The following is a 25,414-nucleotide window of genomic DNA, read 5'->3' as shown; positions in this document are numbered from 1 at the left end:
CCAGCGAGAGCTACACTGTGGGAGCCTTCGTTCTGCAGCAATACCCCTCTCGACTGGACTGGTGTGAAAGCACTGAAGAGCTGGGAACGGAGTGGTTTCGTTTAGCTGAGAATGGTGTGCTTATCGTTCATTATTAAGGAAAGTGGTAATGACAGGGCTGGAGAGCAGAGTAAGGAGTATTTTAGGGTTCACTAGTAAGGTGCAGGGTAACAACAGCGCTGGAGTGTTTTTAGTGCTTGTTAATATAATGGTAGATAGTGACACGGTTTCCAATAAGATTTCCCTGCACTGAAGAGTAGATAAAGATCACCGTTTATCCATGCATTCATTGGAATGGCTTGGTAGAACACTTTAGTCAATGAAGCCTGATATTTTTATTTGGGTTATAATCACTGGAAAATTCCAGTCTTTGAGACATTATCTTAATTTTCCTAGGACAACCTTTCGGAAAGGAGAGGATAGCATTAGTGACTGTTACACACTCCCTCAGTCAGGCTACCCTAACATTACGCCTTTTATTTGTTGGGGATTATACAGAAACAGCTGGTTTGGTCAGCAACAGATTTTGTTTTCTTTACTTTATAATTGTAGCTATAAATTTGATCTTGATTCTGTTGCCGAGCGAAGTGTTGTGTGTGCCAGACACAACCCCGAAGTTTGTACAGACTTGTCTCAAACTGTCGCGAGTTCAAAGACATAAACAGGAATTGATTGCTGTGACTAATTCTTTTTTCTTTTCTGCCATCTGGTTCATTTTCCTGCAAACGTCTAATAAGCATGTTACGGAATGGTACTGAGGCGTTCTAAGGCTTTTTGTTTTCTGGAAGGGTTGCATACTCTGAGACGCGTGCACATGCTTGCACACGCTCACACACCTGTGTATGCACCCTCTTACACATGGACATTTCAATTGTATTTGAAGTACCATGACTTTAAAGTTCAAGATTTTTTTTTTTTTAAATAACATTGTTGCCTTATAAACTATAATGACAAAAGCATCTCAAAAGTTGTTTAAGAACATCTAGGGGTGAGTCATTAATGGGCCATTTTACTCCATTTAAACCAATAACAACTTGGTATCCTTAAATAGACAATTGTCTCCTTTTCAAATAAATTATAGGCACATTTTGCAGGGGTACCCCAAACACTAATTTTACTACAAATGCCTATGGACTTGGTAGGGACTTTTTGTTCTTAATTACCCCCTAAAAAAGTATTCTGCTAAGGTTGACCCCTAATACTAGTACCCCATTCAGTATGTATTTTTTTTTTATCTGTTCAGGTATTCCAAGATATTTAGTAGTAAATATACATACACTGAATGAGAGTAAGAGGTGAAATAGCGAAATGGCAGAGGCAGGCACTGACAGATTTCAGTGGGTTCACTGAGGTCTTGCATCTGGACGTAAAAACTCAGGTCATGGATAAAAGCCGGACTGAGCCTGCATACCAAGGCAATAAATAAAACCATGCCGCTGGAATTAATTTAGTGTAAAGTCAGGCAGGGTCAGCCAGCACTTTCAGTCTGGGCAATGATAGATTCAAGATCAGGGGAGCGATGGCAACAACTAAAAATGATTTATTTTTTCTGCTTTTACATGGTCTATTGATTTTATTTTTAATGATTTACTTTTCACTTCTTTGTTATAGTTTTTTTCTTCTCATGTAACACTCATGTATTCAATCAGTACCCCCTGTATTACTTCTAACAAGCTTTAAGGCAACACTGAGAAATTGAGGAGGTAGCTCAATTATTATTATTATTATTATTATTATTATTTATTTCTTAGCAGACGCCCTTATCCAGGGCGATTTACAATTGTTACAAGATATCACATTATACATTATTTCACATTATACAGATATCACATTATTTTACATACAATTACCCATTTATACAGTTGGGTTTTTACTGGAGCAATCTAGGTAAAGTACCTTGCTCAAGGGTACAACAGCAGTGTCCCCCACTGGGGATTGAACCCACAACCCTCCGGTCAAGAGTCCAGAGCCCTAACCACTACTCCACACTGCTGCCCATATCAATAAAGGGCTGGATTTGTTTAGAGGTACATATGCTTAAATACAATGAGACACGCTATGGGAACATTTGTAGTCCTTTTTTAAAAAAAGAAAATAAAAATAAATAACAATCTTAAATCTGCTTTGGCTAAATCAGTTCTTCTGTAGCTGGGGTGTATTCAACTGATCCTAAATACTGCTGTCATTTACATAATAAAAATAGGACACTCCCTTGTGTTTTGCATAATTTACAGACTAAAATACACACTTGCATGCACTGTTACTGGTCAACAAAGCCTATTTTAATGACCTGTGAAGTGGTGGGTTTTAGATCAGTCAGATGACTTGAATAAACCCCAGTTTTGTCACTTAAGAACTCGCAGGCGGCACAACTTGATTTAACTTGTGTGTGTGTGTGTGTGTGTGTGTTTGTTTGTGTGTTGTGGTTCTGTTTGCAGTAGGTAGCGAGATCCCTATGGACATGCGCCTAGGGGGCGGGCAGTTGGTGTCTGAGGAGCTGATGTCCCTGGGAGAGAGCCTGTCCCAGTCCAGCGACCCATCCCTCAAGCTATTCCAGTGTGCTGTGTGTAATCGCTTCACCACAGACAACCTGGAGCTGCTGGGGCTCCACATGGGCTCGGAGCGCAGCCTACCTGAGGAAGAGTGGCGTGCCGTGGTGGGAGATTCTCACCAGTGCAAGCTCTGCCGGTACACCACCCAGCTCAAGGCCAACTTCCAGCTGCACTGCAAGACTGACAAGCACGTGCAGAAGTACCAGCTGGTGGCGCACATCAAGGAAGGAGGCAAAGGCAACGAGTGGCGCCTCAAATGTGTGGCCATAGGCAACCCCGTGCACCTAAAGTGCAACGCCTGTGACTACTACACAAACAGCTTGGAGAAGCTTCGTCTGCATACGGTCAACTCGCGCCACGAGGCCAGTCTGAAGCTTTACAAGGTGAGTGAATGTCGGCGTACGCCAACCTTTCTTTCCTTCAATGTAGTTTAGTTCAGTTATGCTTTATTGTCATTAGCCAGAAGCAAAACCATGAATGAATGGATACAAATAAAACAATATTACATTTTTAAGTAAGAGTGGAAGTGAAACTCTATAGATCTGAATCGGGAAATCAAAAGATTTGATAGAAGAAAAAGTAAAGTTGCACCTACCTCTCTCTTTCTTCTCACTCCTCCCTCTCTCTCTCTCTCTCTCTCTCTCTCTCTCTCTCTCTCTCTCTCTCTCTCTCTCTCTCTCTCTCTCTCTCTCTCTCTCTCCGTCTTTCTCATTCCATAGTTATAAAGTCTGTATTTCAATTTGAACTACTGTTGTGGGGTGAGAAATAAACTAAACCACAAAAATTTCCAAATGATTTTGAAAGATGCGACCTTCAAAACTAATTGAAGGTTACCCCTGGGAAATGTTGTACTGTGCTTTTTTAAAATCATTTGCACCATCATCTACCAAGTTCCATTACTCTACCTGTCTTGATAAAAAAAGTAAAAATAATAATTAAAGTGGAAGCCTGAAAGTACTCGAGGCTCTTTCATGCAGCAATGGAATGGGGCATATTCGGACAAACAGGTAAGTTTTGAGTTTCTGAAATGAGTGTTGGGGAATCAAGTTCCATTTCAGGCTTTGCAAGTTAACAGCAGGCTTTTCGGATCAGACCTATACCCGAGTGATGATTAGTAGAGCTCAGCTAAAACAGGTGAGACACAATATTTGGTTTAAGGCAAAACCAGCTTGAGTTTTGAACAAACTGCAGCCTTGAAAGACCAGCCTCAGAGAGAAAGAGAGTGCTAATTTTCCTCCGGCAGAGAGGTCGAATTGTTCTCGACAGCCGTATTGATTTTTACTGGACTCTGAGCTTCACCTTTTCCTCTAATCATTCTATAATGGCCAGTGGATGAACACTCCGGTACAAATCGCCATAAATCTAACTGCCCTGATTCCACTTACATACCCTTCTCCCAGTCCGCTTCGGGCTGATTTAACCCAGACTGACAACACGTTGTCACTGGTGGGAGAGGGGGGAGTGGTCTTAAATCATCCAGCTAGCTGAAGCCCCCACTTTCTCCCATAGCAACAAAAAGAAAAAAAGTTAACACAAAACTGCCTTTAGTTTTTGTAATACAAATCTGAATATATGTGAAGATATGTGACAAACAAATAAAGAACAACATACACGTGATGCAGATCTCCAATTCATTGTTCTAATCTTAGGTCATTCAGTGTTTGTTTGCACATGCATTGACAAAAACTTACTAGCAAAAGCAGCTCTACATTTTGAGAAGAATACAAACTTGAGAATTTTCCTTGTAGCTGACTTCTGACACTGAGGATATATGTTGCTGTGAAAGACCCACACTTGTCCATACTGTATGTGCACAGCTGCAGAGGCAATGATGAGGAGATAGAGAGAGCCCAGTGCTAATCGTCCTCAAAGCTCAAGCCCAGACACGTAGCCAGGATATTTACAAATACCACAATGATTCAAATATGTAACCTAATCCCTCCGACACCATTCAGGGAATAGAGCTAGGGCCTCCAGGCAGATTCAGCAAGAGTCTCGTCTTCAGGAAAAAGTTTGAGGTTTCCAGATTGGCCACCACACTGTGGCTTCTTGCCTAGTTGCCAACAGCAGCTATACTCCTGTTGATAAAAATAAACTCTTCTATCGTCATCCACTTCATTTCCTTCGATAATTGTTTTTCAGAGATGAGTGATTTTTCTTTTTTTTGGTTCAGCCTGTGAGTTGAGGTTTTTGGGGATTCTTACTTGTTAGTAAAGAAGTTGGGAGTTCAAGTAGGATTGAAAGACTGCAGTCTTACCACACTGCCATGACAAACCAAAGCTTTTGAATGTAACTCAGCAGTATTCAGAAATCGGAAAAACGTTAAACAGCATTTGAAGCTGATTTAGTCTTTAACAAACCAATGTTTGATGATGTGCTTACATGGACTGCATAATACGTTACATGTTGAGCACAATAAAAGTACTGTGTATGAGAAGTTCTGTGTAGGGGGCATGGCCGTGGCCCCTGTGTGTGTGCCTTTATTTTACAGTAAGACCTTACAATATGCAACATGTTAAAATAGAAAAATATCCCCGGAGTAAAGAATAAGCTGTATAGGCCTTACTTTACCCCAGTGAATTAACCACAAAACAAAAGATGCCAAATAACAATTCAAGTTAAACATTGTTTTGTTTATTCCCAAAATAAATAGTACATAAAGTTGACAACGCATTTAATTTTTTTTTTTTTCATTCCTTGCCATTGCTGTTTCTTCACAGTAAACAGTGGCCATCGACACGTTTTCATAAAGTAATAACATGAGGTTTACTTGTGCCTTTTTGTAACTGAACAAGCAAATATATATATATACCGAGCATCAAAAGAAACTTTATAACACTAGTATAACATTTATTTTCGGGAAAAAAATAAGGTATATAAATTATGGACATTGACGAAATGTCTTTGGTTTCTTTTTAATCACTCGATCATTCATCCTTGAACATGACACGCTTGAGTGACTATGACTGAAGCATATGCACTTAATCACCTAATTAGTGAGACAGTTGATTGGACACTGGATATGGAGTGATTTCAGCTGTTGAATTGCAAGCTTGAATAAAAGCAATTATGAAAATCACAAAAAAAAAACAATATGCCACGTCTGTCAAGAGAGCCACGCCTTCGTGCAATCGGCATGTTGGAGGCTGGACTAGGGCAGCGTACTGTGACTCGCTGTCTTGGGTGCTCACAGCCAGCAATTTCAAACCTGGCGAGACGGTATAACCAGACATACTCTGTCAGTGACAGGCCACAAACACCTGCCCAAGATCGACAGATCATTTTGCATCATCTTCGTGATGTTAATTGTTAATCAGCACAATAAAAAGTCACTGCACCTGCTCTAAAACAGAGCTTGTCATTTTTTGATCACATCTAGTGAATTTTATCCAAATATAAGTGATCTGTTTCTTTTGATGCTCAAATATAAGTGATAAGTTTCTTTTGATGCTCAGTATATAATATATACAGTTCATATAAAAGTCATATTTTCAGGAAGTTTGGTATTGTTTAAGCGAGGCATTTCAGAATGACGTACTTGCCCCTTTTCTGTCCCATGAGATTCTGGCTCGCTCTAAAGCAGCACGATGTGTTTTTGTCCCAGATGGCTTTCCATAGAGATCACTATGCGTGCATGCGCATAATATGGTTTGTTTACTTTTTGCTGTAAAACTTTTAAATAGAGGCTCAAGAGCTGCTGTGTTGATTCTGTGTTTTTTTTATATATATATTAACCTCACATATCACGTGGAGCTCTTTTTCATTTGCGATTTTTTGAAAATGGCACGCAAGGTATTTTTGTTATTTGTCGCGAATACGAACATCTGTTTTTTTGTATCTGAATATATATATATATAAATTTGTTTTAATATTTGGAAATTTGTCCCAGCACTGATATATATATATATATATATATATATATATATATATATACACAAAGATACATACATACATACATACATACATACATACATACATACATACATATATATATATGCATCGTAAGATGTGGGCGCCCCTTTGGACACTTTGCCCAAATCAGACTGGTTTGCGTTTAGCAGCCCCTTTGTGCGCACAGCTCCATATAAATTGGAGCCTATAATTACTGGAATTAAAAAGGATGATTTCAACTGAGGGCTAAACTGGATGGGGATAATTTGAGAGTCTGTGGTATGCAGTCCCTATTAGGGCTTTCTAAAAATATCCCCCCAAGTATCGGAATGTTCCGAAAGGCTTCTGAAAGTAAGAGTTTCTTGTGCTGACCACAAAGACCACCGGCATGGGAGTGAACCTGCCACATCTGAAAAGGAATTAGATTGAGGCTGCCTCCACTATACATAGAAGTGATATCTGTGCAGCGCAGCGTGGTAATTCTCTAGCTTCTCATAGCTTTCACCTCTCAAGGCTTAGGTTTGAATCTGGTCTCAATCTGGTTCCCAGTGGATATAGGCCCTCATCCCATAACCAACACAATTCAGCATCATTGGCTGTCCCTCCTTCAGAGAGAGACATAGGCCTCAATTGTTTTTTTTTTTTAAATATAGAATCTGTAAAATGTATGTAAAATATTTATTTTGATACATACATGTGTTGAAATATTTGTCAGCTACACTGAAATGAGTGACCACTTTAGCCCTCATTGGACAGTAGTGCAATCTACATCACAGCCCTCCTAAGCCAGCCTAAAGCTGCTGGGCAGTGTGAGGAAATTCACTTTCCACTGCTTGTGTTCTCGTTTACTTTCAGTCTCCATTGCTGCCAATTAAGAATCCATCACAAAGCGAAACTAAATATAATAAAATGGAGTACAATTAAATAAGTTGCTTCTGCTTTGATGGGTGGTTAGCTGTTGTGAGAGTGGGGGCTGTCTGAAAGAGAAGGCCACAGTCCTCCAGCGAGACGGTGCTGTCCAGTCCAGGCAGGCAGACAGGCAGGGAAGGTGGAGGCAGTGCTGGCTGAGTTTGCGCTCTGGAGGACGGGGGTAGGAGGAGAGGTGGAGCGCTGGGGTTAGCTGGCTACCTTCCTTGTCTCGGGGGCCGGTGCGGTCTGCAGTAATTGAGATTGATTGGATGTTATTTTTCCTCTTGCAAATGTAGTCCATTAGCTTGGCACATGCATAATCAGTTTAGAGTGCAGTTAACTGAATGTAATCATGTTCCTCAGTGTCTGCTCACACAAAATCCGCTCCAGATGCAGCTTGGCTGAGGAGAGAGGGAGAAGAAAAGAGAAAGAAAGAAAGTGCAGTTACTATCGCGAGGGGGATCTTCATTACCTCCCGCTGTTTCCAAGTACTATTCGATACACATGCATACCAAGAAGTGATTTTGTAGTTATGAAGACTTGCCTCAGAAGCTCTTGCTAGATCTCAGAAACTAGAAACTAACCCTAATGCTACAAAGAAACAATATACCATTTCAATTATCTTGTTTTTTAGAATTAAAATAGATAGGACCTGAATTTTGGTCTGCACAAGGCTATGGTTTTTTGTTCATATTTGCTATTCCTAACTTCAGCGGGGCATGGATTGCCGCAGCAATAAAAGTTAGGCTAAAGTAAATATTCCTCCTTATTTTCTTTTAAAATATGTTTTATGTTTTAAATACTTCAATTATTTTTTTTATTTTTTTTTTACCCTGTATGCACTGTAAACGTGGCCAGCACACACATGCTAAATAGATCAAGAAAAAGGTAATAGTAAAACTGCATATATGTTTGGAAATTAAATAGTGCATTTTATTCTAAGTATCTAAAGTTTCAGTAAAGATTAGGTTTATATGATTTCATTGACCTAATGTTGTACTGTCATTTCTCTGGAAAAGGGATACACTTGAGCTGGGGAGTGGGTGGAAACCTGTCAGAGCTAAGCCACTCCCCACTCCTGTAAGCCCACCCCCAGGCATCAATCAGGGAGAGTGGCTAAGTCTTTGAAAGGGAGGTTCATTTAGACAAGATACTATATCAATTAGCATGGCTAGCCAGCCAGCATACTGTAATAGAGCTCATTGGGAAAAGTTTGCTGGATTCCTGGAAGCATTGCCCTCATTTACTGGTACTATCCCTCTAATAAAGCACTCACTCTAGATTCACCGGACCTGTCACTCAAACAGCAAGCAAGGCTTCTGTAGCCTTAAAGCAACAGTACTACTTGATTAACAGTTGGCAAAATATACCCTAGCAGTTGTACGGCTTGTTAGTCTGGCGTGGGGGGTGCATATCTCTGAAGATACTTCTCTACATCAAAGTTTCACACCTATAGCTTGAGAACCTCATCCAGTTGTGATGCAAGGTGGTACAGGCATTCCATTGCACAAAGCATCTGGGGCATGGTGACCTACATCACCATGAGTTCTGTCCTCTGATTGGCTAATGAAGCTTGTATCTTAAGCTCATAACCTACATTGATGAAACTTTACATGGACCTTAACTAGATGTTCTTGCACATATTGGGATTGTGGTTCACAGGCACTGTTTCACTGTACTGAAACCACATTGGCTGAGATGAAAGGCAATAACACACTGCACCGCCTAGACTCTTTGGAGAAGAAAGGGGGAAGTAAGAAAAGGTATTTTGAACATTTTTGTAATAGCAAAAATCTAGTTCCGCCACTTCCAAAAGTAAAAAATACCATACTGAACCCTACGTTTTTTTTTCCCTTAAAAAACTGCACACAGTGAACCACACAAAAATAAATACCATCCTGTTTGTTTTCATATTTTATTTATCTCAACATTTAATGTAGATAATTAAATTAGTGTCAAGGCCAGTGCACTGCAGGTACAGAGAAAGATAGAATACTAGCAAGGGTGTGTCTCTCAGGTAGGAGCTGTTTCTATTGGCTGGTTTGAACCCCCTGCCCAGTTTGGAGGCCAGGCCTCACAGATGGAATTTGATAATTGCTGCTGCTTCCACTTCAAAGGGGTCTGGATGTGACCTGACAGGTCTGTTGGTGTTTTTGTTTTTTGTGTCTTTCATTCAAACTATTGATAAAATAGGGTGCAGTTCATTTCAATGCTGTGAATGGGTCAAAAAGCAGACATGTCAACAAACTGTGCTGTTGATTTGAATTCTAACTTAACTGGAGTTCCTACTGTGTTTTAAGAATGCCACTAAAAAGGCATGCTATCTACCAAATAATTAGAAATGTAGTTTTAAAATTATAAGTTATTCAAGCAGGATAAAGTAAATTTCTCTTTTAAAATGTGTATGTATGGTCCGAATAACAGTGTTACTCTAAAGAGCAGTGGGAGTGGCTGTCTGAGGCCTAGTGTTTTTGCTGCCCTCAGTGTGCTCAGAGAATCTGATGCCGGATCAGCATGAGCAGGGAGGTTGGCAGGTATTTTTGAGTCCGTGAGCAGGATTTCCTTTTCTCTCTGAAGCAGAGGAACATCAGACTCTGGGTTGTAACACGGAGCTGAAGTGTTTTTAAAGAGTGTGTGGGTAGAGGAGTCACAGGTCTAGTCCAGCAAACTCCCCAGACTGGGTGTGGCTCCTGCTGTCTTATCCACCCTCTTTCTTTACATTAATATCCATATTGAAATAAATAAATACATACATAAGCTCTAGGTTTGGATTTACATTTGGACTAAATGCAAGGAATATATTATACTTTATTTTCCAAGCTAAGAGCCCCCACCCACCCACACTATGCACATACACCTGATAATACCTTAAAAAAACAAAACAAAAAAAAACTTATCCTGTCCAGTATTACAGTGCTGTGGGTGGTCTTGTTGGACCTTGTCAATGATTAATAACACAAAAAGCCTTATCCCCTCCCCTCCCCACCCCACCCAAATCCTTCTCACCTAACCCTGCTCTCCTTTCATCCTGCCCCCTCCCCTCCGTGCCTTTTCAGCTTACTCCAAACAAGAGGCTTTTTTCCAGAGAATGGACTTTGGTATTTGCACATCACTGTTGTATTTTGTTTTCTTTTGAACAAAGTGGTTTGCCTAAAAAACAATAACCGGCAATAACAACAACAAACAAACAAACAATAAAATGTTTTTCCAACTGGCTTCTTTTTGGGTTCCCGTGTGAAGCGAGTTTTGCAGGGTTTCAGCCCAGGCACAAACCTTTAAAAAATAACCCAAGTTGCAGCTTATTATTAGAAATTGTGTTCGCAGCCTCTGAACTACAACATTTTAAAACAATGACAGGCATTTCTGAATGCATTAGGCAGTAAGCAGGAAATATATTATACAGTAACTCCTGTGAAATTCATCTGCCGCTGACTATTTTCCCGTTTGGATTCAGGTATTTTGGAATGTTTCTGGGTTGGTATTTGAAAGCAAGATTTCTGGAGACTTAGCTAGATTTAAAAACACACCCTCCTAAAGGCGACGCTGCGCTACATGTTTGTCCAGTATGGTTCTTAAAGGCCGTCACAGTGACCCCTGGGATCCTGTGAGCAGGTAAATGCCTCATCCCTTTGATACAGCAGAGCTCAATTGCTCTAATTCTCAATGGGAGCTAAGCTTAGGGTTGGAGAGTGAGACAGACCAGCTTAGTGGCTCACCAGCATCAATACACAGGGGCTTAGCAAGGAGATTAGCAGCCTGAATGTGGTCAGAGCTTTAAACGGCATTTCATTCTCTGTTTGGGCTATTGCAACCTAGCCCAAAGTGAAAATAAGTGCATAATGTAAGACACAAATAGTCTATAAATAAAGATGTAAATAATAATTGATAAATGTATGTGTCGAAATAGGTTTCCATGAGGAGGTATCTTCTGTCTACCCTTCTACTGTATGAGGTCTCATTGCAGCCTCCTACCATTGTGCTGCTCTAATGCTACCATTCAGTACAAAACCGTTGGCATTGTATTGAACTAGAAAGGGTTTTGGTTCTGAAGTATAGGTGGGTTTTTATAGTTATTTCATAGCACAGACTTCTGTTTCTCCTAATTGCCGGCTGCTTTGGTGCGGGGGCGAGGGCTGGCAGCTATAAATCAGCCGTCGTTTTTTGGGACAATGTTTGTTCCAGATGGAGTCGGACGGCTCCATCCCTTTGTAATTAAGCAGCTCAGCCTGGGGTGTCATCTGGTATTTATTGTGGGGGGCTCTGGAAAAAATCATTTCGCACCTTGTTTTCTCATCACAGCTTTTATTCTTGTGAAAAAGGAAAAGTATAATCGAGCAGAGGGGGGGAAACCCCCTCTGTGAATGCCTGTGTCAGAATGTCCGTGTATTGATTTGGGGGGGGGGGGTCATTAAACTTGCAAGTAATCAAAGCAGTCTGTTGCAAAAAATGTAATATGAATGGGCACAGATTGTTCCCAAATGTTTTATGTTTTGCTTTGAGTTCATTAAAGTGCCCCAGATAGTTTTATATTTGTAATATCTTTTTCATATAGCTGTACAACACTGTTGGTTGTATTTCAGCTTAAACTTCCTGTGCTGCGGGGTAGCCTTACTTTGCCAGGAAGTGATATAGTGCCAGGAAGCAGTGGTACCGTATCACTTGTGATTGGGTGAGATGCCTCATAGGGCTGAGCGTAACTCGCACATTCCAGTGCACAGGGTTTCAGTAACAAGGTTTATTCTCTCTCACTTTCCCTCTCTCATTTATATGGCAAGTCGGAGGGTCAGCCTGTCTGGGTTCTGTTTTTTACTAGTTACAGCTGAGTGAAAAAGTTTAAAAAAAAAATAATAATAAAGAATCACTAAGTGTTTTCACACATTTGGGTTTTCTTAAAATCTCCACGTTGATTTTATGACGCAGGATGCCTGTTCAGGTTACCTCATTCTGTGCCCTGTGGCTTTTAGTTTAGCTCCTATAGTCCAGGGGAAGTGAGGAGGTGGCAGAATGGAAAAGCAGTGCTGACGTGATCTCATTTGTTTCCCTTTTAAACTGTGTTGCTCTTTCTCCACCACTGGTTTACTTCAGCTACTGCAAACACCCAAGGTCAGAGGTATAGTTACGGGGGGTATGTGGGTTCAGAAAACCTACAGTCGTGGCTTAACATCCCACACTAAATATCTTCTTTTAAAAATGAATGAAGCATTACTACGCATTATGGCAGCAGCAATTTCAACATTTTGGAGACCATGGTGGCTATAAACCCTGTTGACAGTGTTGCGGCAGGTGCCTGAACAAACTAATATGTTACAAACGACTGCCATAACACTGTCAAAAGGCTTCTATGCCACCATGGGGCAATCAGAATCTAACATCAATCCCACTTCTCATTCCTTCAGGGAAGTTTGAGGGTGGAATTCTAGAGAAAACCCATGGGATTCGGATTCCAGCCCTCTGCCCTGGAATTCAGCACTGTCCGTTGAGTCACTCCCTGCCTCTCACCAGCTCTACAGACTCCCAAGTATTCTACTTTTAAATCATTAAACATGATGAAGCCATCTCCTCAGAGTCAGGTTTTTATGTACAAAAATCAAACAGCATCTGCCATTCCTGATCAGCAGTAACAGCCGTCACACTGGAGTTACAAAGGCAGAACAGGAAAAGCCATTAACTGCCAATCACTGCATCGATCCCCCCTCCCAACAGCCTGCTCCTAGTCCACCACAATTTAGGAGGAGACAACAAGCAATGGAGAGAGTGAGTGAAGGGAGGAAAGAGACTTTGACTTTTTAAAAGTATCTGTATTACAAAATAATAATTACATTAACAAAACCATGAACCACTTATTCAGAATAAATCAATACATCTGATACATATTACAAGTGGAGTTAATGTTCACTTCTCGTTCTTCCACTTAAATGGCTGCCTTTTGCAAACACCTGTCTGCTCTGAGTTTACCACAGAGACAGTGTTTTTTTTTAAATGTATTATTTATTTTTACTGAGTTTTTGCTCTGCTGCAAAAAAAAAAAAAAACAGTTCAAAATGTTCATACACTAGTAAATTAATTTATAACATTTGAGTATTTTTTTTCCTAATTTGAAAACACTTGACAGTGTGTGTGTTAAGTGGTGTGACCATTGTGAAAAGAAAAGGACACATGCCTTTTGCCATTGCTAATAATGACACACATGAAACTCGCTTTATAATTATACATAGCTAGACCAGTTTATTAAATTAACATTAGTTTACAATGTTACCATGAACACTGGTTTAAGTATTCCATCTGTAAATTACATTTTAATATTAATCTTTACTCTAGTGTTTTTCATGTGAATTAATATTACTGTTTAACACACCTAAAATAATATATAAATCTATGGAAATTATAACTGTCTGAATAATTGTTGGTGCCACTGCATGTCAGAAAAAAAAATACACAAAACTATACCTAGAATTATTATTGATTACATTTGCAGTATATGTCATAATATAATGTTTTCATATGGGGAGTCTGGTACAGTCTTCACAATAGTAATAAAGAAAACAGCTTTCTTCAGATGTTCCGTAGAGTCCTTTTTTCAATGGTTTTGAATCCGATTAAAAAAATCTAACAGTGTTGGAAGGAGACAAAAGAAAGAGGGGATTGATTTTTCTTTTTCAATGGTATCGGTAGGACTAAGGGTCATTTAGAAGAATATTTACCTACTTCACAGCTTAATAGAGCTGCTGTAAATCAGAAAGTGATAGGGAGCAGAGGTTAGGACTGGGAGCAATTGCACTGTATGGATTACGGATAGGACAGGGACCCACTGAGTAAGTTCGAATAGAGGCTAGATACACATGAGAGCGGGAGAGATCAACAGAGAACCAGCCATCTATATTCATACATCGAAAAAGAGAACCAGTCAGCTATATCCATACAGAGAAAAAGAGAACTAGCCAGCTATATTCATACAGTGAAAAAGAGAACCAGCCAGCTATATCCATACAGAGAAAAAGCGAACATTATTATTATTAGTTTATTTAGCAGACGCCTTTATCCAAGGCGACTTACAGAGACTAGGATGTGTGAACTATGCATCAGCTGCAGAGTCACTTACAACTACGTCTCACCCGAAAGACGGAGCACAAGGAGGTTAAGTGACTTACTCTGGGTCACACAATGAGTCAGTGGCTAAGGTGGGATTTGAACCGGGGACCTCCTGGTTACAAGCCCGTGTCTTTAACCACTGGACCACACAGCCTGCTTTACATTAACACATTCCTGTCCAAGGTATGAAACAATACACCTTCCTATTCATTGAGGATTTAAAGAAGACTTTTTTTCACACAAATTTGGATATGTTGCTTTTATCCTATATTTAGCTCAAATTGTAGTACACACTTTTAATTATGAACTTGTATATTGGTCTATAGGCAAAAGCACTATAGAAAAGAATGTATCTCTCCTATTCTGCTTTTGCAATATAGGAGAGATAACTCAAAACAGACTAGTAAACTAACACTGTGTTTGTATAACTTTTATTTATGTGTCAGTATAAGGCACTGGGGCTATTTAATTAGATATCTTTGGGTTATCATTCGGTGCTAAAAGTATACACATTTCTGTAGAATATACACTACTAATACAAGTTAGGGTTAATGGTCTGTACATAAGAACTAATTAAGCACTTTCAGTGTCCTATATGGAATTGAGTCCTATAGAAATGATAAAGCGGCATGCTCAAAACCAGGACTGGTTAACTGGTCTATGTTAAGTGAAGCTGTTTTTCTTAGACCCCTTAAGAGGTCTGCAGTGTTTGTAAAAGCCGCTATGAGAATAGCATAGTGCTATAATTAAAACGGAATCAAAGCCACTGTAGACCAACAGCAGCAAAACGGGTACGCTTCTAACATGGGCGTGGCCTGGGTTGAGCTCCACCCATAGGAGCTGACACAATAAACACATGTGGAGACCTGTGCAGGACGCTCTGCCGGGATGATCGATGTGGCCTGGAGCTGCCGGGCTGAGCAGGGGTGCTGCGGGGGACTCATTCACACCTTTGAAGAGGAGAAGGCAGGGGAGGAAGAGACAGTGCTGGAAGTTTTAAAGAGCAGTGTCAGGTTTGCTTTTGCAAAGCAAAAGGAGGGTATGTGTTGCAGATTTTTTCAAATGATGCACTACAGATGAAACATTTTGAATGCTGCTTTCTGGTCTCACTTAATGAAGTCACGTGTGCTGCAGGTCCTGTACTGTTGGTACTGTTAGACCGTTAAGTAAATCTGATTTATGGCGTAGGAAGTGTAATAGAAAAGAAACCTCTGCAAAAATCTGCAATGAAGTTAAATAAACAAGCAAAGAGCCAAGATGTCTTCAGCACGAGAAAAGGGGGACCAGTCAGAATGTTAATAACAAATAAGAAACACAATTTTAAAGCTTTAGAATTTCAGAGACTCAAATAAAACAAACAAACAAAACACTTTTGTACACTTGACTGTTTTTATATCCAAGTTCCTTTTTAGGTATTACTTGATATCAATAATAGATAATTAAATTAGTACCCAGAGAAAGGGCGGGGGGAACCTGATTCCCAGCTAGCTGTGGTCACTGACCCCCGGATTAATAACCTCGGCTCCTGGCAGATGGAGAGAAAGTGAACAAGGAGGCCACTCTTTCTTGACCTCTGTGGGAGAGAGTGTGGGTAGCAGTTGAGAAAGAAAAAAAGGCATTCTCCAAGGAGATTCTGTGCTTTGTCCTAAAAATAGCTGAATAAACAGGGGATTCATCACCAGGACAGTGTGTGGGAGGCAGGCAGAGACCTTTGTCACAGTTTATTTTTATTCTTCTTGTCTTCCCCTTTCCCCACATCCCACCTGACACATTTTGTGCAACTATATAAATAAATAAAATGGCACAGGCCAGCTGCAATAATAATAATGATGAAGAAGCAGCACTGTCTATTTTAATGTTTGGCAAGGTAGTGAAGGTTAGTGTTATAGTTTAGAACCTATTTAAGAAAGGCAGGTGGCCTCCAGAGGTAAAAAAGGGGGCACTATATTGATATAACTAGCCTGTCACACCGGTGTGAGGTGGGATGGCAACTTTGTCAGTGCAGTGCTGTGCTAGTTGGACGCCTGCCTTGGCACCTTTCTCAGGTAAGCCTGTCTGTGCTAGGAAAGAATAATTATACAATAAAGAATATATTGGATGTGCTCCACCTACACCGAAGCAACTCCATAAATTCTCCATCCACGACGGCTTAATGTGCATTATGTCATGTGGTAATTCCTTTGATTCCAACATGTCTTCGTTTGTAAGTACAAGGAGCAGTCAAAAGAGTGTGGTTACTTTACAAGCATGGTGCCCGGGGCATTTTGGTGGAGAATATAAGAGAGCTAAAGTAGGGAGGTTTAATCTGTATACTTTACATAGTATTGTTTTTTTTTTTTTTTATCTGCTGTCCTCCAGCTGAACAACTGAATGCTCAATTGTATTTTAACCTCCCTTTAAAAATACAACATCCCCTTATCGTGCTGTTTAATCTTTTTCTTTTCCACATTATTTATCCCGCCACAACATTGTTGATGGCAGCCATTTCTCGTCGCATTCACTTCTTGTGTTACAGGTGAGGTCACAGTAGCCCATATAGTTTACTATGGGCAGCATAGCATTTGAATGTAAGGCTCCTGTAACATAGGAAGTGAACTTCACCTGAATCAAAGTGTAAATACAGATACAAAAATAAGTGACTTACAAGAATAATGGACTTCTGTGTGCACATGATTTTAAAGCCTGTGTTGTTATCTCTTTTAATGGAGAAAGTTTGAATTGTGTCAATTCATGGAATTGTATGCACATCATTTACCCCCGGCCCAGGAACATGCAGTATGGTTGATAAAGTCCATTCTGCCTGCAATTAGCAGGGCTGCGTTAGTTTTAATGATGATCCCAATTGGCTCTTGCTTGTAATTATGTTGCTTTAGATGGACGAGGCTTTAGGCTATTGATCCCCCATAGATCAATCTGATCAATTCAGACTTTGTTTCTGGAGAATGGAGGTTTGATCTTTAATGACCTCGGTAATGGGGGGGCCTGGCTAATTTGGGACAGAGATTAGCCTGGCGCTGAATTGCTGCAGACAATTGGAGGATCCCCTGGGATCTGCTCTGTTTTAAATGTATTGATGTAGTTATTTTAAAATGTAGTATCAGGATAAACCATTTGAGAAGAAGCACAGCTGAAGGTTTCCAAGGGATGGACAATGAAACAGAAGCGCCTGTCAATGGGCTTTAGTGGCAGATCTTTGTTTTAGTGTTTAAATTGTTCTGGAGGGATACATGACCAATTCCTCAATGATTACCCCCTCTAATTCCTTCAGGGAAATCTGCAGCGAAGACTGATCTCCAATATGAACAATAGAGTACTCACTTTTGTGCCATAAAAACATCAGTAATTTGTGCAGGCTTTGGATACGGCAACACCTGCCAACTGTGCATCAACTATCAGAGCTTTATCAAAGTCTGTCCCATCTACTGTCTTCAGCTTTGTGACTGAAATTGATATGCAATGAATACATTATAGAGATCATGTTTCAACTGGCATTTGTTTAACAACTGAATCCGTCTTGTGCTGGTATGCCTATTTATTTCACTAACTGCTTTAGACCCCACCCAAAAGGTAAATGCCAGGCTTGTAGCAACAGTCTTTGTTTTCCATTTACAATATTTCAGCCAAATCTTTGTAAACAAAGAAACTTCAACAGAAAATGTTTTGAGCTGGGAAAAGCATTTTAGAAAAATATAAATTTGAGCAATAAACAGAGCAAGCTTTACTGACTGTGTAAATGAGATCAAAATCAAATTGCTTATCATTTGATATGTTTATTATTGCACTTAAAGGTAATCACAGTGGGAATATTAACATGTTAAGGTAGCTGTCAAAATGTGTTTCTTTCTGTTAACAGTTTTTCTGTTCCACAAATGGGGGTGAGGGTGCGGCAGTGAAGGTTTTACTCGGAGGAAATGGTATTTAGTGTTAAAACACGATCGCTGAATCCCTCTGACAAAAGAAATTAATGTAATATGCAAATCACAGCATGCTGGCCTCGCTGTACGCCAAGTACTACAACCCCCAAGTCCGATTTGCATTTTAAGGAGGGTATCACTCCAAGGGTCCCCTGCTCCTTTGTTGGCACAGTGATAAAATGAACAGCTCTCCATTTAAGAATCTATTAAATATTTACATTGGCACAGTACCCTGATCAGGGTGGCTAATTAGCTCTTGAGTATGGGGAAGAGGGGGGCTGTTGGGCAGTATCTGTAAGGTTTTTGGAATCAGGCTCCTGCTATTGCTTTTTTTTTTTCTTTCTATTTTAAAATAAAATAAAGGGATGCAAATTTTAACAACCTTATTTCCGTGCCTGGAGCAGCAACCAATTATGTTGTAATTAAATATTTACTCAGTTGATCCGGGAATGCCGGAGGTGTCATCTTGATAACTCATGCCTGACAAGATTTTATTCAAGGCTGTTTTCCAAATACAAACCTGCTCTTTCAAGGGCTGACTGTCAGTCTGTCTTAGAAATCAGGGTTATTTCTTTATTTCTGACGGTTAGGTTTCAGAGCAAATTTTTGCAGCACCAAGATTTGTTTTTTTTTTTTAATTTATTTAATTTCAGTATTTAAAACACTCAACCTTGTATTTTAAGGTAAAACAAATGTTGTTTTAATAGTTTCTGCACAAGAGTGACTGATGAATAAACTTTAAACATACATTTAAAAAGCTTACAATAAAAATAATAATTAACTCCTTTTTTTAATGCTTCTCAACTTTCAAACACAGGGGATTTTGAACCTATGGAGGGGGTAGAGAGAGAATGAGAGAGAACACTGTATGTTTGTTGTCAGAGACAAATGGTGTTTTGGTAATGTTCATATGTGCTGAATTTAATTTTCGAACGCCATATTAATCATCACAAGTGCCTTTTCTTCTCCCTGGTTGCTCAGCCCCTCATTTCTGTGACAGGCAGCCAGCCTGCGGCCCACACCGCCACCCATCCCACAAGGCCATGCAGCAATTGTCTGCCTGGCGTGTGACAAATGGGAGGCTGGCAGGTGTCAGGGTGTATGTCACTTACAAGTGGCGCAAGCAGGCAGGCAGGCAGGAAAATAGTGCTACACAGAGCCATCAAACTGAAGCAAAGAAATGTGTGCTCTAGAGTACGGGTCTCCAACCTTGATGATGGTGTTAAACACATTTTCAACTGAGCCAATACAATGTATATAGCTAATTATTAAAATATATATGTAGCTAATTAATAAAATGAAGTTTTTCAGTTTATCAATTACTTTTCTTCATCGTTACACACACACACATATATATGCGCGCGCACACATTATGAAAAGTAATTGAAAAAAAATTATATATATACAATATACAACTTGTGTTTTTATATACAGAATATTTCTAATTTGTAAGGGCTAGGTGGCGCACTGCAGTGAAGTCACTAGCCTTCCATACCTATCCCCTTTGAACCCAGTGGATATTGAGATAATCCACAAACCAATTTTAGAGCAACTGTCAGTTTCTGCTTGAGATGCCCCAGGACTGAAGGGCAGGCAGTGGGGAGTCAGGTCAGGAATGAGATGTGCTCGCTTGCAGATCTGTGGAGAGAAGCTCACAGTAGTGAATTCCTGTCCTTTTGGAAACACTGAATTCACTGATAAATTGTGCATATTGTTGTTGTTTTAATTTACCTGTGGGTGAACCAGATTTGCTTGAAATTTGCCTCCATTTTGATTGAACTAGGTAAGACTATTATTAATGGGGCCAATTTATTATCTTTTGTATTTAAACAGGAGACTAATATCTATTCAGCTTTTGTGATTGCCTTTCCTTCAGATCTGACATCGGAACTGCAGTTGAGTATAGGTAGCAGTTAAACTGCAGGCCAGCACACTTGTCTGTTGGTTCCAGCTGACTGTGTTTTTCTATAGAGCTCTCTTCCTCCTGTAGCAGAGAGATGTATTTAAAAGGGACAGGAACCCCCCAGGAGGTCTGCTTTACCCCAAAGGGTAGCGTGGCAATGTCACTAACGAATGCAGGTGTGAGATTTTCTCCTATGAAAATCTCCACATGTAGAAAAAGGAAAAAAAAAAGGAATTGTTTCTACTGTTAATTTAAAAAATAAATCATGTTCATGTTTGTTTTAAACAGCACCCTTTCAGTTTGTTTGTTGTATCGCTCCTCTGGTAGCTTGCTTTAATACATGCCTAGTACACTAAATGAGGGTTATGCAGTGCACTGTATATTATGTATGCATATTGTTTAGCAAAGAGGCTAATGAAAGCACAGGCACAGAAAGTAGGTGTCAGTTAGTCAGAGCTGAATATCTAGTGTAGTGCCTAATATATCCTAAGCTGACATAATTTCTTGCAAGCTCCCCTACACTGCAGTATGTTTTTAATGAACTGCATAAACACTGAACCCATTAAATGGCAATCTGTTTATCTGAGTCTAATTAAATCTGTATATGTGGTGTGTGTGTGTGTGTGTGTCCAAATATAGTTAATGAGCAAAACTTAGGACCTCAGGCCTTCCTCAGGGTTTTGAGTGGGGCTCGTTAGCAACGTCCAGTTCATTAATTTCAAAGTTGCATTTTGCGAAAGCCACTTGCCCCATGAATTATCTGGACGCATTGATCAGAGCTGATCGAGAAACATTTCAAAGAACGGAGGTCTAGGTAAGGGGGCTGGGGGGTGAATGGGAAATATATACTATCCAACTGGCCCACCCCTCACCTCTCCTCCCCTCCCCTCCCCTCCCCTCCTCTCCCCACAAATGAGTGGATTTGCAATTAATGTGGCCTGAAAGACTGCTTTTATTGATTGCCTTCCCTCTGCAATTATGTATCTATTGTTTACATTCCAGGACCTTAGTTATTGGCAAGGAATTCAATAATTATTGCATTATTTAATGTTAAATTGTAGTGGAGTTGTTAAAGCCGAGTGCTGGGCTGATTGAGAGAACCGCTGTGCTAGGTGGCCGGCACTCAGTCTCCTCTACTTTTATTGGCTCTTGAACAGGGAGGGACATTAGTGATGGGTAAATAAAAATATTATAGGGAGGATCATGCAATAGTAACTTTTGTATCTGTTTCTAAACTAAAAACTAAATTGCACCAAAATTAAACACATCCAGTAAGATTTGTGGTTTGATTTTTAATGATTATGTATTTAACTAAGGGAATCATTTACATTCATTATGTAGTAAGAAAATGTTGTAAGAAAAATGTCTTGCAGTTAGATGGAGAGTATAAAAAAACTACAGTACCAGCCGCTGTACCCCTGCTTGCTAGCACCTCCTGCAGGGAGAGAGCAGGGCGAGGGGGGGGGGGGCTGGCAGCATGGCGCTCTAGCGCACCGGAAAGGCACGTCTGTTCTTGGAATGGGCACATTGAGTCACTGGGCCGCAATGCAGAGGCTCGGCATGTCGCGGCGCGCAGGAGCTAATTCAAGCCAGCCGTGGAGCTTGGCACTGGGCACTGCTCCTGTGGTTGCTGCTGCTGCTTGGGGATGGAGACTAGCAGAAAGTGTTTTTAACAGGATAAATCTGCTGAGAAGGATTCCTCTTACAAAAAAAGGACATACAGTAATGACTTTCTCATGCAGTACAGTGCGGTAGCCAGTAGAGTAATGTTGCAAATATTGCAGCATTATGGCAAACTACAAGACTGGTACCACAAGACCATTCACAATACATTTTTCTTTTCTTCCCTTTTTTTTTTTTTTTTTTTTTTTTTACTTCTTATATATATTTTGGCTTAAATATGGCATTTATATCCTTCTGTACAACTACCGTGGGTAACGTAAACAAACTAGTAAACCCACGCGGTCTGGTTTTTGATGAAGCCGAGTGCACTGAACTGTGGAAGGAAGCAGTAAACATTCAGCCAGGAATCTTATTTTAGTCTACAATTGAACATGATTGTCGGACACTGCAGCTCTAATAGAATGCAGTTCAAGTATTGGCAGCTGCCACTGTAGAGACCCACCATTGTAAAGGGATAAAATGAAGAACAAATGTCCCAATTATCTTTCCGCCTAGGCCCAAACCGAGAGCTGCTCATGCTCTGCACATTGGTGATGGACGGGAGGCTTTAGTCTTCAGTGCTGTCAGTCACTCGTCTGCCAGGAACGATATATTTACCTTGAGAGAGCACGGTAGAGAAACGGCCTGGCTTTCCCTCTAAGTGCTGGGAATAGTGGCAGTAATTAGAAGGCAATACACATTCATACACTCATTGGATAATTCATGGAGGGATTTCGGCAGCTTCCTGAAAATTGCTAGCTATTTAGCCTGTGGCTAGCCCCTCTTTTTAATGCATTAACTTTATATTATCACTGGACCCCCATTTATTGAAAAAAATGACAGCAGGTCTTAATACCGCTACCATTAAATCAATTAAAATAGAGCCTTTTGTTCACCTTGGTAATGAAAACGAATATTTCTAACAGCGCATGTTTTTGGGGGGTTTTAATTGTCTGTAAAAGTCTGTAAAACACAGTAGTATTTACTAGTGCCTATTGTAATCACCATCAGTTAATGTGAAGTTACATATACACACTAGGTATATTTTATTAATTTTAATTATATATATATACACTTACATTTAGAATAACTATTATTATCTTTTCTTAACTGCTCTTAACTACTTTTTTAAGAAAGTATATGAATAATCATTTTTTCTATTGGTGATTTTAACCATGAGCGAGGTAGAGTGGGCCCCCTGATCTCCCAGGCAGGGGCCTCTTGGTAGCAGGGAGTGGGGAACAGGAGGAGGGGGCAGCCGGGGGGCCGGGGGGTAGCTGAACAGAGGCACCCCAGTGAGTCCATCTCCATTCCCAACATGACTTTTTCATTAAGCTGCTGAATTCCTATGCACCACTTTGACGTGATTTGATTTATCAGTGCAGGGATTCAAGATCATAGGAAAGAGACAGAGAAAGTATAAGGCCTGTCTTTTTTTATTTTAAACTGTGCCTTGGGTGAAAATGAGGAGAAAAAAAGGCGTTATACAGGACATTTGCCTTTTTCCGGTTTTTATGAAACAGGAGGCAATACAGTTTAGTCATCTAGATCTTTCTTCAGGCTTGGACACAAAATTAGAAACACTTGTCATAACACTGTCAGTAGGGTGGATAGCCCATCGTGGGCAGCCAGGATTTGGTGATTCTGCAAGGTGTCTAAATTGTACGCGACAAATATGTTTCTCGGTGGATACCGTTTCTAATTTAGCTTGGAAACTGAAGCACCTGACAATTTTTCTATCTAGAAATGGTTCCAAGGTTTAATTCTGGCCTTTCCTTATTAACAAACTGGCTGTTTGTATTAAGTTTAGTACTATATATCTACTCTGTGTGTCTGTATTGATTACCAAACCTTTCTCGTCTTTCTTGACCTTACTTCTGCCATTGCTCTACAGAAGCCTAGAGCCCTAAACCCCCCATTGGTCTGCCCCGCCACCCCCCACCCCCCCACACACACTTTCCCTGTTGATTCCCGAAAAAGTGCTGGTAAATTATTGTATTTGTCAGCTGGTGGTGAATTGGGGTCCTTTGTGGTTCCCAGTGCAGACACTTGACCCACAGACAGGGAACTCTTAATGGTTCATTTCGAATGGATTAGTCCGATTAGTACTTGGCTGGCTTTCAACATGGTGGGGTGCAGGCAGAGCCCACAGAGCAGGAGAGAGAGAGGGAGAGAGGCTCCCTACAGCTGGGGAGACCTTGGTGCTTCACTGCCTGATCGATCAAGCCACATGGAAGAAAAATATATTATAGAATACAGTAGATTTTAAAATATAATTCACAAATTACATTAAATCCCATTTAGGCCAGGCTATGCTTTACTTTGTAAGGGCCTGTCACTGTCACTGTTCTCTGTGTTTCACAATTTTGACATGCAGGTCAGATAGCGAAATAACAGTGAAAAACTGAAGGTTACAACGTGTTTCAAAATTCCAAACTGGCCTGTTTAATTCATATATTGACAAATATCCTCTTCATATTCAAACCTTATCATTTCACACTCAATAATACTGTATACAAGGTAAAACTAGAAACTCTAGTGTAGAAAGTTTAGCCGCAATGTCTGTCAACTTTTTTAACAATTTATCTGAAAATGTGTAATTTCTTGAAAAAAAAAAAAAAAAGATGCGTTACATTTAAAATAGTGAGATAGTTTTGTAGAGTATTTGTAAAAATCATGCATAACAGTAATATTTCAGGCCATTAACCAAACACCATTGTGGTGGGCATGCACGTGTCAGCGTGATCTTGTTTTGACATGGAAGTGACTTTATGTTCAAGTCTTCCTCTGCGACCTCTCCCCTTTAGAAATAACAAATGTGTGCAGCTGCCTAAAGTCAGAGAGTGTCTTTGTGAGCTCCTCTGTTGAGACACAATTAGGAAATTGCTGTGATGGACAGGCTGTGAAAAGACGTCATAATGGCTTAATAGAATTTAAAATCCTCTGATCGTTTCAGCCAGTCATTGCTCTCCTCGTCTGTGCTGAATCTAGCAAGGCTACCGTCAGTTCCTGCTGGAACACACCCCATGATTTACCATCCACACAGTTTTAAATGCAACCTGTGCTTTTACTGGGAGCTTTCCTCCTAATATAATAACTACTATGCATGTGTTCATTTGTACGTCAGGTGGTTGAGGAAAGGGGAGGCAGAGTGCTTCGTAGTTAGAGCTGAGGTACTGGCAGGACAGGAGCAGTGTGGCCTAGTAGTTTGAGCCTGGTGATTCGAACTCAGGAACTGGGGAGACAGCAGTGTAGCCTAGTGGTTGGAACTGAAGAAAAGGGAGGCCTTTCGGCCTAGGAATTCGAGTTGTGGGTCTGGGAGGGTTGCAGCGTAGTCTAGTGGTTAAAGCTGGATAAGAGTGACTGTCTGGTTTGTATTAAGCCTTAACTAAATCTTTGTTTTAGCTGTCTATTGTACAGTGATTCCTTGAGGCACTGTGTAAATTGAAACTGAA

General features: G+C 40.2%; 1 protein-coding gene across 1 annotated transcript in view; it reads left to right on the top strand.

The window, feature by feature from the left end:
- LOC117425577 (zinc finger homeobox protein 3-like) overlaps positions 1–25,414 on the top strand; it is a 136,691-nt gene that overhangs the window by 50,072 nt on the left and 61,205 nt on the right. Inside the window, 1 exon segment of the mRNA XM_034042592.3 lies at positions 2,478–2,974. Coding sequence (XP_033898483.3) covers positions 2,478–2,974 — 497 coding nt within the window.

Source organism: Acipenser ruthenus, chromosome 20 (genome assembly GCF_902713425.1).
Source record: "Acipenser ruthenus chromosome 20, fAciRut3.2 maternal haplotype, whole genome shotgun sequence".
Lineage (NCBI taxonomy): Eukaryota > Metazoa > Chordata > Actinopteri > Acipenseriformes > Acipenseridae > Acipenser > Acipenser ruthenus.
This window is presented reverse-complemented; position numbering and strand designations above follow the sequence as displayed.